The following is a 14,349-nucleotide window of genomic DNA, read 5'->3' as shown; positions in this document are numbered from 1 at the left end:
GACCTGGGTGCCGAGGAAACCCTGGCTGCAGCGCCCTGGCCACGCCATCCGGCCCAGCGGAAGGTGGGGAGGTAGCTTCTCATCCATGACTGTTTCCCTTGGATGGCCACAGGCCTCACGGGTGTGGGCACATCTCGTCCCTGTGGGGTCATGATGATCACAGACCCGGAGACCTTCCCTCTTCTCTCTCACCTGCTTCTAACTCACATCTTATTGCGTGGAGGGATCCCCAGAACTTTCTTGGTACGGCATGAATCGGTCCAATCTATTCCAACTTACTGCTTTTCCGTTAGATACGGGGCTCGTGAGAAGCCAAATGACCTCCTCGAGTCCCAGCAGCCACCAGAATACCGGTCCGGGCCTCTGCCCGGCAAACGCCCTTCTCATTTGGGGGTGGGGGCTCCCGGCCCCGGCTGCGCTCCCCGCCTGCTGGGGCCGGAGGCGGGAACCCGCTAGAGCGGTTCCCTGGTCGCGGCGGACCTCGGGGCGGGGAACGGGGCGGGGGCGGGGAAGGGGGCGGCACCGGGCTGCGGAGGGGGCGGAGCTCCAAGGCTCCTCCCCCGACGGACGCTGGAGGAGCTGCGGAGCGGCCGGACGCCCACTCGTCCGAAACTGGTGCGCAGTGGTGGGCGCCGCGGCGCAGGATGAGCTGGTGCGGCTGGCGCTCGGGGCCGCCGCCGTCGCGGCTGCTGCTGCTGCTGCTGGCGGTGACCGGCGCCGGCGCGGCCCCGCGCTCCGCGCTCTACTCGTCCTCTGACCCGCTGACGCTGCTGCAGGCAGACACGGTGCGCGGCGCCGTGCTGGGCTCCAGCAGCGCTTGGGCCGTGGAGTTCTTCGCCTCCTGGTGCGGCCACTGCATCGCCTTCGCCCCGACGTGGAAGGCGCTGGCCAACGACGTCAAAGGTGAGAGGCGGGCCGGAGGGGGGGTCTCCTCGCCGACCCCCTCCATCTGCCTGGCCGAGGGCCTCTCCCATCCGACCCGCCTCCGCCGTCCCGGGGCCTCCGCCCACCTCTTCCTCTCTGCCCCTCGCATTTCCCCCCTGGTTTCCAGCCCTCAACTCCATTTTTGGCTCCCGCGCCTCGCAGTCTCTTTCCCCTTGGCCGGTGTCCCTAGCCTCTACCCACTCCTGGCGGCCCGGGCCCTCACACCTGCTCTGCTTTCCTGTCCGTCCTCAGCCGGCTCACTGCCCCCATCCCTGCGCCGGCCTCTCCTTTGTTCCTCTTGCTCTGCTGACACCTTATGGCCTTCTCTGCTGTCGCCTGTGGCAGTCCCCTTCCTCTCGCTCAGGGACCCATGTGGCCTTCCTGCCGAGTTCCCCAGCTGCTGTGGGATCAGTGATGGGGAGAAAAGGAACTGACACTCCGTCTGCCAACCCCTTGGCTGGTTGACCCAGCTGCTGTATAGACGTCTTTTTCTCAGCTTTACTTTTGAGACAGAGTTTTCCTATGTGGGTTCTAGGCCTCTCCTGACCTGCTGCCTCCAGCTCCTTACCTTCTGGGCCACATCCTCTCTTTACCCCTGGCCATGCACTCTCTCAGACCCTTCTGTTTAACCCATGAACCCAGAGGCCAAACTGAAGGCAGCCTCTTGTGTGTTTGGCCCTCCTCCATGTGCCTACTCAGTGGCCCGACCACTCGCACCATAGTTCCTTGATTCTAAGCCCCTCAGTTGTGAGACATACCGTTCATTTACTAACAGCATGAGGGGTAGAGAGATAACAAGACCACTGAATGTACAGAGAGAGATTTAAAGGCATACTCTATTACAGAAATGGTAAATTAAAAAAAAAAAACAACTTAAGACTAGAACGGAAAAAATATGGTAATAATAGTAATTAATTATTTACAAGCGCTTACTATATATCTGACACCTTCCCGGGTAAGTACATGACATGTATTATCTCAGTTTCCTTTCCAGAATTTAAGGATCTCTGTGGTGTCACACAGCTGCCTAGCCCAGATAGTGGGTGTTTGGTGGGTGTGGTAGTAGTGATTTGGTTCTGATTTGCTGCCTCTGAATGAAGCTACTTCCTGATTGTGGTGCTAGGGCCCTCGCTTGGCTTCTGACTGGAAATTATCCCTGAATGAGGGCTGTGGGCATCTTAGGGAATAGTCCTTTCCTAGCGAGAGAACTGGAGCTGTTGTTTCCTTGCTGTGCTGTTGGTATTTCTTTTTTTTTTTTTTTTAAGATTTTTTTTTTTTAATTCATTTGAGAGAGAGCGAGAGCACAAGCCTGGGAGAGGTCAGAGAGAGAGGGAGAAGCAGACCAGCTGCTGAGCCTGGAGCCCAACATGGGGCTTGATCCCAGGACCCTGGGATCATGACCTGAGCTGAAGGCAGATGCTTCACCAACTAAGCCAACCAGGCGCCCCTGGTATTTCTTATCAGCTCAACTATTCGTGGTGGAATAGTGCATTTGTAGGTGTTGGTTTTCTTTTCTTTTTTTTTTTTTTTTAAGATTTTATTTATTTATTTGACAGAGATAGAGACAGCCAGCGAGAGAGGGAACACGAGCAGGGGGAGTGGGAGAGGAAGAAGCAGGCTCCTAGCGGAGAAGCCTGATGTGGGGCTCGATCCCATAACGCTGGGATCACGCCCTGAGCCGAAGGCAGACGCTTTAACTGCTGTGCCACCCAGGCGCCCCTGTAGGTGTTGGTTTTCAAACTCAGGCTACGGCTTCCCCTGGGCAGCTTGCATAGTGGTTCCTGAAGTGGCCAGATGGAAAGATGTATGCATCTGTTAGCCATATGGTACTGGGAAGTTCTTTTTAACATAACTGATAAACCATTTTACCTCCAGTGCACATGTAGACACTTGTCTGCATGCCTCTTTGGTCCCAATCACCCAAATGTGCCATTTCTCAGCAGCTCTTCACACTGTTTCGGTGATATCAACACATCTGGTCAGGGCGAGGGGGAGGAAGAGTGTTGAACATGGAACTGGAACACCCGAGAGGACATTAGGTGTTCAGGGAACCTTATGGGCCTGAAAATCATAAAAATCCCCAGGTCAGTTTCCACCTTGAGGCTATGAGAGGTCTCTAATGGCTACAGATGAACTCAATCTAGAAGATTCTTATAATTTAAGAATGCTAGAGGGAAGGGTTAGCTTCTAGCTGACTCATGTGTTTGGCCTCTTGCAACCCAGAGTTTTCCAATGAATTGCATAGCCAGACACTGACCCAGCTTACTCCTGGGTGAGGGTTGCCGCTTCCAAAAGGGGTCTTGCCCTAGTGCATGGAGTGATAATCTTCCCCTAAAAAATGCAAATCGAAACTTAATCTCCAGGAAGGACAATGGAAGCATCAGTCTGTGGAGATGAACCACAGTCAATGGGAAGTAGGAAATTGAGGTGGGAACCAGAGGTCTCCCAAGAGCCACAGGGATGGGTCAGCCCCCTTAACAAGATCGTGTTGAGGGGGAGCACCAGTCGAATCTGGTGTCAGCCTGTGATGATAAAGAATGCCCCCACTCCCATCCAAGGGTGAGGCCCTGCTGAGAAGCCAGGGTTGTTCTCACATCACCTCTGTATTACTGAGGTTTCTTGAAAAAATGGTTGTGGGCCAGCAGAGGGCTCGAACGCCACCCCAGGGCCTGTTGGAGTGTGCCCCCTGCCTTCTGCCAATGGTAGGAGTACCCGGGGTAGGAGGAGTGAGAATATGAAAAGTCATTAGGGGGGAGAAACGTTTTGCAACCCTGCCTAGCTGGCCTCAGGCATTTCATCTGACTGGCTAGGGCTCATTTGTTCAGTGACTTGTGGGAGGGGTTCTCTGGGGCACTTGTTGCCTTGGGCCAGAACGCTGGCTTCTAAAGACCTGGCTCATCCCTTCCTGTATTCCAGCATGGCTCTTCTTGTGTTGCCATATGTTTGGGAAATTGATTGTGTTCATCTTAGATCTTCATTACTCTTCACTGGCTAATCAATCTGTAAATATTTGTTAAGTGACCTCTGTATGCAGAACATTGTTGACATTGCAGTTTGGGAAATGAGCTACGCACAGCCGCACAGCAGGAAAGTTGGCAACAGTGAGAAGCTGTGTTTGAAAAAGGCCAAAGGAGTGGTTCAACCGTTTCTTGTAGGAACTCAGGGCAGGGCGAAGTCTCGGATGGCCAATCTGTCACCAGGCCTTAATTTAAGCAGTTATTTATTATACACTTGCCTTATGCACTTTGCTAAGAGCCTTTACAGGCCACTATTACATACCTTTATGAGAAAATATCTGAGCAATCGATGGTTTTTTGTTTTTTACAGATAAGTAACTTGCCCGAGTTTGTACAGATGTTAGAGGAGGTTCTTTTTTTTTTTTTTTTTTTTAAAGATTTTATTTTATTTATTTGACAGAGACAGCCAGAGAGAGAGGGAACACAAGCAGGGGGAGTGGGAGAGGAAGAAGCAGGCTCCTAGCAGAGGAGCCTGATGTGGGGCTCAATCCCATAACGCCCTGAGCCAAAGGCAGACGCTTAACCGCTGTGCCACCCAGGCGCCCCTAGAGGAGGTTCTTGAAGCCGTCTCTTTCTCCCTAGAACCTAGGCAGGTGGAGAGGTGGGCAAAGCAGGAGGAGTACTCCAGGTGGGAAAAGGGCCTCTGCCAAGCCATGGAGATGACATTTATAAGGCATGGATGTTTGGGTGACACTGAACAGTGGTGGTTTGCCTTCTGTTCTTTTCCATGGTGTAGACCACCTCTCTTGTACCCTTGTGAACGCCTTAGTGCGGAGCCTGGCCCAGGGTAGGAGCCCACTGAACACTCACGCAGGCCAGTGGTATGAGCCTCACAGGATTCCAAATGAGAATGTAGTGACCAAGCCTTCTGCTGGCGCTGTGGCTCTTCTGGACTCAGGCCCAGGGTGTCAGCCAGGTGTGGAGGCCAGGGAAGGCATTTTATCTATCCCATGACCTCACTGCCCAGAAGTCTGCAACAGGGAGGAAGCGATGTGGTGGTGATGGCAGGGCACGGGCTAACTCCGTGGGGAGGACTCCTGGAGACTTGCATGGAGGTCTGGTTCTGACCACTTGACTAGCTCTTGGTGGTTTGGATGGGTCTGGCCTCTGTCTTAATAGGAGCTTCTTAACACGGGAGGACTCATGGCCATTTTTCTTGCTGAGAGTTGTTTGCGATCCAGCACTTGAACAGTTGTTCGAGCTGGAAAGGACAGGAGAGACCATCTATCCTGGTCCCCGTTTGACCCACGAGGCCCAGAAAGGAGACATGTGGAGCTCAGGGTGCTTTGGCCACTTATAGCTATAAGCAAGTTGTGTGACCCTGGGTCCATGCCCCTTCCAGGAGTGGTGACTGGGGGCAGGGATACTGCCTCTGACTCCAGAAGGAGCCCAAGACCCCCCCCCCCCACTACAGGGTGTCTCTTCACGCACCACCCCAGAGACCATAGATTTCCCAGTTAGGCCTGTGTCCCCACCCTTCTGCTCTCCATTTGCTCATTTACTCTGCTGTTAATAGAGAAAGGACTTTGCCAGGGCAGTAATTGCACCAGGAGACTTTTTTCTCCCCAAGAGAAGGGCTGGGCTGATAGTGCTGATGTTAGGGGTTAAGCCTGCAGGTTGTGGTGTTTAAGTCACCTGACACTTTAAAAAGCCTCCCTCGCCCAGTTCTGTTCCTCTTTGACAGCAGTGCACTTCACTTCAATGCAGCTTTGCATTACCAGCAGAGCACCCACATAAGGGTCCTCTCCATTCCTTGTACTATGACTAGAGTGAATGGTCAGGCCCATGGTGATTAGTATCAAACCAGAACTTTACATGTCATTATGGCTCATTAAGGTATTGACACTGATATTCCTGAGAAACATTCGATAGCCAGGACTCTCAGCACCTGACTGGCCCCAGCCTCCCCCTCCCCCTCCCCAGTACCTGGGGTATGGTTAGAAGAGGCCCCAGTTCCATTTCATGGATGACAGGGAATCAAGGTATAAAGATAAGGTGTCAAAGAGCTACCCAGGAGCAAGGGGCTGATAATTCCCAGGCATCCCCTTTCCCCCTGGTTCCCACTACTAACACCCTGCTCTAGCCTATCCTCCCTGGCTGTCCTGATTGGGAAGCAGCTCTCTGTCTTGGGCCCTCTTGAGACCAGAGGTTCAGATCCCAGGTTTACCACTGATGCAGTGTGCCTTGGGCATTGTTCTCCAATGTTCTTTTACAGGGGAGGAAAGCAGGTCTGGAGATAATAGCTTCTGCCTTTCCCCCGAGGGTAGTTACACATTGAATGCGGTAGGTTAGGCACACTACACACTCTGCTTAAACTCTCGGTACATAAAACATCATCATCTAAGAGCCGAGTCTATGATAGTGACTGGGTGCTTGAGTTAAGGAATCACGTCACTTGAAGAAGGCATTGTTTTTGCCATTCTCTCTTTCAGGGGGAAGATTGTGATCAGAGCAAAGGGCAAAAATAGAAGGGTAATACCCTGCCCCTGGCGAGGTGGCGAGGGGAGAGAAGTGGGTTTGAGTCTGGTAGCCCTGGACAACTTGGAGCCTTTAGTTGCTTTTGTGGCGTGGGGGTGGGAGTGGGGGGAGATGGTGCCCCTCTGCAGGGGCAGGAGTGGAGAGAGATCATCTAGGGGGTACCATGGGTGCCCCCTGAGCACTAGCTCCCTGTTCTGTCCCCTGCCTGTCCCTTCAGTCTTCATGCCCCTGTGGCAATGGGCACTGACTCTGGCCCAAGGGATGGCGGCCTGTACTCTCGGAGAAGAGAGGGGCAGTTGAGGCCTGCAGTCCTTGGTCACCCTGTCAGGTGGCTTTGTGAGATCCCTGCCAGTGGCCCTCCCTGATGGAAGGACAAGAAATTGTTCCTCTTCCACCCTTTTGTCTAATTGACTTACTTTTTTGAGAGGCGCCAAGTCTCTGCCGTGGGTCTCCCTGCACAAAGTGACCAGAGCCTGAGATGCAGAACAGACGGAGCCACGCCTACAGCGTGCCAGCTGGCCATAGGGGCTGACCTGGGTCTCCCTGTCCCGCCCAGGCCTCCCTCGGGCAGGGAAGAAGCCACAGAAGGATGCTGGGGTTCTCTTGCCTGTGATCCGGGGCAGCTCCTCTCGCGGGCCTTCACAGGTGATGGTGTCACCTTCGGCCCCAGCTGGCCCCCGAGGCGGAGGCAGAGCTGAGAGCCACCATTGCAGTCCTGCAGATGCTTTGAGCCGGGCCCGGGCCTCGGTCAGCTGTGTCATGTGGTCAGCGGTCTCGGAGTGCCTCGTGTGTGTGCTGCACAGCGGGGAAGCCGGCCAGCGAGGATGCAAAAATGAAGGGGCTCCTAGGGACGGACAGGCGTCTAACGGTGGAGGAGACCCAAGCAGGGCTCTGAGCGTGTTGCTCATGCGGGCCCCGTCAACTGACTGCAAACTTCCACTCGATTTCTCCCCTTCCGGTGAAGCCCGCGCTCGGTCCCCAGGGCTGGCCTGCCCGGTGTCCGCACCCCATCAGAGCTGTGTGCCACGTGCGGGCACCAGTCCCTTGCCACCCCGCGCTGTGTGTGGTTTGGCTGAAGCAGCCTCATTGTCATGGGGAACTTTAGTCGGTGCCCTAGGGGCACCTGACCCGGAACAGAGCTCAGGGGGCCTGCCTGGTAGAGAAGGCTGTTTTCTGTTTCACACATCTTGGGCTGTGGCCCAGCATGGTGCCATTATTTCCTCTGCAAGTGAGTTTCAGCAGAGGGAGGCCTGCAGCCCGGGGCCTGTTGCAGGAGCAGGGTGCCCAGGCAGCTCCGGGAACTTTTCATCTCCTGCCAGACTCTGGCCTCAGGGCTTCTTTCCCGGTGGTTTCTAGATTCCAGGTGCCTTTCCCTTCCTCCCCTGGGCTCCCTGCCTCTCTCTCTCTGGCGGGAGAGCCAGTCCTCACCCCTGTGTGCCACCCATGCAAGTAGGCTGATTGCCAGCACCTCTGGCTGCAGAGACCTTCCCGAGCATCCGCTGGGGAGTTCTAAACCTCCTGAGGCATGCTCTTCACCCTTCTGGAACTGATGCTCTCTAGAGGGCAGCAGGGACAGAGGCCATGTCGGGGTTTTTCCCCTAGGGGTTCAAGCTCATCTCACATCTTTCTTCAGCCCCTGCTGCCTCTGTGCCCCTTGCCCACCTCAGATTAATGGAGGATCACAGATGCCATTACAGGAGAGCATTGCTTGTGCTACGTAGCCAGGTCCAAAGCACGGGCTAAGTGCAGAATGGCCAGAGTATCTCAGAGATCCTTCCTGAGGAAGGGATGACCTTTCTCGTGAGAGCCTTAAGGGCAGGTGCTCTGGGCATTGGTGTGGGTGAAGTGTGGCATGGGGGAGGTAAGCAGGCAGAAGTGCCAGCCCCTCTTACTTACCTAATTGTTTTTCTTTTCCTTTCAGACTGGAGACCGGCCCTGAATCTTGCTGCCCTGGACTGTGCTGATGAGACCAACAGCGCGATCTGCAGAGACTTCAACATCCCCGGCTTCCCGACCGTGAGGGTGCGTGAGAGGGTGGGGAGAGCAGGGGCAAGCAGGGGAGGTGCCTGTGGGGCCTGTTGCCAGCTGCCCCGTGCTTCCCTGGCATCAGAGCTCTGTGGGGTCCTCCCATGCTTCTGGGCTTGATCTGCTTCAGTCACAGCGGCCAGAGCGCTGTCCCTGTGCTTGATGCGATGACACCTCTTGTAGAGGCAGAAAGGGATGTGAAGTGGGAAGCTCATTTGGTCTGGCAAGTTCTGCCCTTTAAAAAGGAGGGGGCTGTGGCAGGGGAGGGGAGTTGCGATGGGCTAATTTCAGCTGCTCTGATTGGAGCCATGAGATGGTTATCACCTGGGCTGGTGAGAACCCCCAGCTGCCAAGGGCCTTTTTCCAGTTCCTCTCCCTCCTGTCCTCCCAGCCTTAGAGACCTGATCTAACCCTATAAAACCCAATTCAGGCTCTGACCCACCCATGGTCAGGATCAGATTCAGGGGGCCTGATGATCTCCCAGAAAATACCAGTGAGCTTCATCCTCATCCGGCAAGTGCCTTGAGTCCCAGTAGCTCAGAAATGACCTGTCAGGGTAGCCTCACCCCATGGTCAAATGCCAGTGCCTCAGGCAGCAGGGATCCCCATCACGGGAGTCATCACACCCAACACATGAGGGCTTTGTCACCCCAGCTCTGGCTGAAAGTAGTGTGAGCTCTCCAGTGAGGCCTTGCCTGACAACCTGCCCACTGTGGGGCATCAACAACTTAATTAACATCTGAACAACTTCCAAGGCTCTCAAGTAGGAGGCTCTGGGAAGCCGAGGATGGCAAGGCTGTGCAGTTATACTCAGTGCCCTCCCCAGGGCTCAGGCCCAGCTATAATCCAATTAGTTTGCTTCCAAATTAAAGAATCAGAATCTCTCTCCCTACCTCCAGCTATAATTAGGCTCCTTCTACCAGAATGGCATCTAGAAAAACATTTCCACTATAACCACTAAGAATAATCTGGAAGGGCCTCTGAAAGCTAAAATGCCAAGCACTGTCCCCTGAACAAGATATCTGAGCTCAGGGGCCTCAAGTTCCAAGCAGAACCATGAGCCGGATCTCAGCCTAGTTACTCAAGAGAATTTGTCTGGAAAGCCAGACTCCAGGCTCCAGCAAGAATGTCCGGCTTGAACTCCATGTGACCTTTCTATTCCTCATGCCCAGTGAAATCCTGCTGGGCTCGAGATTCCCACAGACTGAGAGGGCTCCCCACTACATTCTTTTTTTTTTTTTTTTTAAAGATTTGATTTATTTATTCGACAGAGAGAGAGACAGCCAGTGAGAGAGGGAACACAAGCAGGGGGAGTGGGAGAGGAAGAAGCAGGCTCATAGCGGAGGAGCCTGATGTGGGGCTCGATCCCAGAACGCCAGGATCACGCCCTGAGCCGAAGGCAGACGCTTAACCGCTGTGCCACCCAGGCGCCCCTCCCCACTACATTCTTGTTCCCACTTGGGGTCAGGCCTAGACCCCAGGTTTAGCTGAGATCAGGTTGGTCTGGGGAGCAGCTCCTGCCGTATCATGTAGAGGTGCCAGTAAAGAGATTGCTTATAAGTCCTCTCTTTTCAGTAAAAGGCCTTCCTGGCAGGGCCATTGCTTTGCTTTTATCCTCGTCACAAAACATGTAACTGAAAATATTCAAAATTACTGTCCAGGGGAGGACGAGGATCTCTGTTGCTTTTGCTGAGCCAGGGTGAGCAGCCCTGTGCGGGAAGCTGTGGGAAGACCAATGTGTCTGGAAGAATCCTTGTTCACAGGCTGATACTCCTCCCAGTGAAGACTGGCCATGGGGGTCCAGCCCCCTTGGAACAGGTTTGGCATTGGTGCCAGGGCCGGGTCAGGACATCCGGGGGGACGAGGGCAGCTTCTGTGGGACCTGGCACCCGGAGGCTTGGTGTTTCCACCTGGCTGTGAGGGAGGCGGCTCAGGCAGTCGGGAGGTCCCGACGCTCCCAGCGCCTACCCAAGTCACGCAGCACACGCAGCCCGGCTGCCTCCAGTGATTAATCATCTCCTGCACCGCCCAGCTGGCTGTGGGAGGGGAGCTGAGAGGGCCCCGAGCTGGGAGGGCCCTGGGCTGGTCGTCTTGACCTTCCCCAGCCTCCACACAGGCAGTGCCTGGCTGGGCCTGGCAGTTCAGTGCCAGCAGGGAGAGGCCCTCAGAGCCCTGTCCTCAGGACTCTGGCCCAGGGGGCAAGTGGTTCTAGCTTGCGCTGGGTCTCTACTCTAAGGCCCTAAGCAGTAAGATACATATATTTCACAGTGAGATCCAAAAGTTGGTTTGTAAGTGATCGCCAACACGAAAGTTTCATGAAACGATATTTATTCTTCCTAAATGCGGTACACGCTGCTATTTTCTGTTCCATTAGTTTTTTAAAATTAATTATTTTTCAGCTTATTTTTTTAAAATACTAGCTGTGGTTCGCTAAATTGATGTTACAGCTTACTACGAGGTTGCTTCTAATGTTTGGAAAATGCCCCTCAAACATTGCTGATCTCCGGAGAGTCGGGTGTGCCTGTGGGTGTCATGGCTGGACTCCCTGGAAAGCAGTGCAGACCCTCGAGGTCGGCCTGGCTGCCATTGGGCTTCTCTGCTGCCCCCCACCCCCGGGGTTGGGCCTGTCCTCACTCCTACCTGTAAAGGCTGTGAGAACTGTAAGATGAGGGCACACGTTGAACAAGGGAAGAGAGCGTGTTGCTGGTGTGATGGAGACAGACCTACACATGAGGCTGGGCCACCCCTGGGTACATGTGTCATTGTCCCTTTCCTCTGCCTCCTGCCCCTTGTCACCATTCAGGAGCAATGAGCTTCCACTAGCCCAGCCTGTTTAGCAAACACCTGGCCCTGCAGGGCTGGCTGTGTCAGGGGCCCATCAGTCTGGAGCTGGAGCTCAACTGGAAGAAAACAAAGGTGTGGGGGAGGGAGGGAGGGACCAGCTGACAACAGGTTCCGGCTTAGGGAACCTAGAGGCTGGAACTCACAGGGAGAGGCCTTGCCATGGGCCACAGGAGTGTCCTCAGGGGGTCATCCATCAAGACCCCTTGTGTCCAAAGGCCTGCCCAGCTGGGATCAAGATTCCAGAGAGCATCAACATTGGGGTGGGAGGACAGAGGTCTCCCCTTTGCAAGATTCTGAGATGATTGATGTGGGTTCGAATCCTGGTTCCACGGCTTACTGTATGTACTGGATGTGACTCAGAAGGTTGTTGAACAGTGTCTCAGCAACAGGCCTCAGTTCCCTTTGTGAAAAATAGGATGATAATATCTGTACCTAATAAGATTGTTGCCAAGTGTGAGGTGAGGTCTTACACACGAGAGTGCCGAGACACCGTGTGGTATTACTTGGAGTTCAGTTAATGTTACTTGGCTTCCTTCCCACCGTTGTGTCTCCTCCCTCAGTCACCCCATGGAGCTCACGGTGGCTCGTCTGTGGGCACTGCGTTTCGGCAGTCTGTCCGTCAGCACCTAGTGAGTGAGTGTTTGCTGGGGGCAGACGGTGAGTGATCTGTATGCAGTGGATGCCAGAGGTGCTCACCTGGGCTCACTGAGTCCTTTCTCTCTCACAAATCAGGAGACTGCATGGAAGAAGGGGACTTCCACTTGGTGTCAAAGGATGCATGCAGTTGGGCTAGGAAAGAGGAATGCGGGCTGAGGAGGAGGTCAGAGCAGAGGCCCTGTGTGGGCAGGAGTGTGACATGTTGAGAAGACTGGTCTGGCTGGGGCAGAGGTTCATGCGCGGGGCGGAGGCAGGGCTGAAGCAGGGCTGAGGCAGGGCAGTAATGTCAGGGCCCTGGATTCTGGGCGGGGAGGTGGGTACCCTGTGACGGTACAGACACTAGGCTGTTAACCTTATGTGGCTCTTGTGAGCGGGGGAGATGTCAGGGAGGGCGACTCCTGCCTCTCTCTGGAAGAAGGATATGGGCCCCCAGTCAGCAGTCACCTGCTCTCCTCTGGCCTCCTCCACAATCAGCCTCCAGCGTAGGAATGGTTAGGCATGTGGCTCCTCCTGGGCTCACCGTAAGCTGTTTGGAGACTGGGTCATTTTCTTTGAAACTTGTTTTAAAAGCTTGCATTCCGTGTCATCGGTGGTCACCACTGGAAAGCGTGCTTTCCATTCAGCCTTATCTGATCCTAGGTAAAGGCAGTTGCTGGTTGATGTTGGTGTTGCTCTTGACAGATTGGTAGAGACCCACCTCATGCCTCTGGGGAGACATGAGGTCTTCCAGGAGCACCAGCGTTGGGGAAGGCAGAGGCTCCTGTGTGAAGGGGTGGAAGGAAAGGGACCAGGTGCCGGCCGCTTCTGGAAAAAAGAAAACTCGCTGCTGACATCTTAATTACCTGTTCCCAAGGAGTTGTGGAGGTTTCCCCAGGTGAGGCACACGCCTCCAACAGCTGACTTAAGAAGGATGCATTTTAATAGGAGGACAAAAATGTGCCCTGACTAGATTGTAGGATGATTTTCACATGACTGTCTACAATGATCAAAGGACAGAGCTTCTCTGTTCTACTGAGCAAATGTCTTCTGAGTCCTTCTACATCCTAGACACTGTGGGCCTTGCCCAGATGCCCAAGCATAGTCCTGTCCTCAAGAACGTTCAGATTTCAGGCCCATCGTAGCTGAACTGTAGGGAAGAGGGGCAGTGGAAGGTAAGTTTCAGAGTTTGGGTCAGATCCTGGAAGGCCTGTGAGTTTAAACATTATTCACGGGTAATCTGGAGTCATGGAAGAGATTTGAGGAGGAGGGACACAATCGGACCAGAATGGTGCCACTAAGCAAAATGGCAATGAGGAGCAGTTGGGGAATGAAAAGATGGAGCAAATTAACATTTCTGAGCTCACGGAGGGACAGGTAGGGACTGTTGCATTAGTCCAGGAAATAGGTGGTAAGCCCTGGCCTGGACAAGGCAGCTGGCCTAGAGGACTGTTGAAGAATCACAAAGGTCAAATTCACAGACCTTGTCCACTGACTGGCAGATGGGGGAGGAGAAGATGCCAGTCTGGTTAATAGGGAGAGGACATGGGGTGAGACAAGGAACACAGATGGAGAAACAGGTTGGGGGAATGGTGACTCGGTCTTGGAGGGGGGTGGAGGCTGGCACCTGTGTGGAGGGCACCAGGGGTAAACAAGGCTAGGACAGGTGAGGACTTGAGACAAAGGGTTCAGACTGAAAATCGTTTAGACCAAGTACATGACATTGACAAGGAAGACAGACAGTAGGCTCATTTGTTCACTCATTCACTTGCTCCTTCATTCAGAAGCAATGATTGACCCCTGGTGTGACGATACTTCCCAGGGCTTTTTTTTTTTTTTTTTTTAAGATTTTATTCACTTAGTTGACAGAGAGACAGCCAGCGAGAGAGGGAACACAAGCAGGGGGAGTGGGAGAGGAAGAAGCAGGCTCATAGCGGAAGAGCCTGATGTGGGACTCGATCCCAGAACGCTGGGATCACGCCCTGAGCCGAAGGCAGACGCCCAACGACTGCGCCACCCAGGCGCCCCTCCCAGGGCTTTTTAAACAGAAAGAGTGTCANNNGCTGATACATGGCAGGTGGAGAGACAGGGGGCAAGAGATTGTGGGGGCAGTGGACACAAGAGAGGAGTCAGGGGCGAGGCTAGGACAAGGGCGAGGGGAAGGCCGTGAAGGTGGCCAAGCAGACCTGGTCAGTGTTGGGCGAAGCAAGGGAGGTGGCAGCATGAAGGCCAAGAAGAGTGTCAGGAATATGTGATACAAACATGGCAGACCCTGGCCATGTGGGGAAGGCAGGCAGTGCTAACATCAGACACTGCAGAGAAAGCAAGGAGGGGCCAGAGGGGTCAGCTGAGCCGGGGTAGGGGGCGGGGGGCTCAGCTGAGCCACAGCCAGCTGCTCATGGGCATGAAGAGAGGGGCAGTCGGAGAG

The 14,349-nt window shown here is 54.3% G+C and overlaps 1 protein-coding gene across 1 annotated transcript in view; it reads left to right on the top strand.

Annotated features, from left to right (window-relative positions):
* The first annotated feature begins 563 nt into the window (after window positions 1-563).
* The window catches only part of QSOX1 (quiescin sulfhydryl oxidase 1), a 35,230-nt gene continuing 21,444 nt past the window's right edge, over window positions 564-14,349 (top strand). Inside the window, exons 1-2 of the mRNA XM_040636324.1 lie at window positions 564-903; window positions 8,341-8,441. Coding sequence (XP_040492258.1) covers window positions 645-903; window positions 8,341-8,441 — 360 coding nt within the window. The 5' untranslated portion in view covers window positions 564-644. The remainder of the gene's footprint in view (window positions 904-8,340; window positions 8,442-14,349) is intronic.

The sequence above is a fragment of the Ursus maritimus genome, unplaced genomic scaffold, assembly GCF_017311325.1.
Source record: "Ursus maritimus isolate PB19 unplaced genomic scaffold, ASM1731132v1 scaffold_2, whole genome shotgun sequence".
In the NCBI taxonomy this organism is placed as follows: domain Eukaryota; kingdom Metazoa; phylum Chordata; class Mammalia; order Carnivora; family Ursidae; genus Ursus; species Ursus maritimus.
This window is presented reverse-complemented; position numbering and strand designations above follow the sequence as displayed.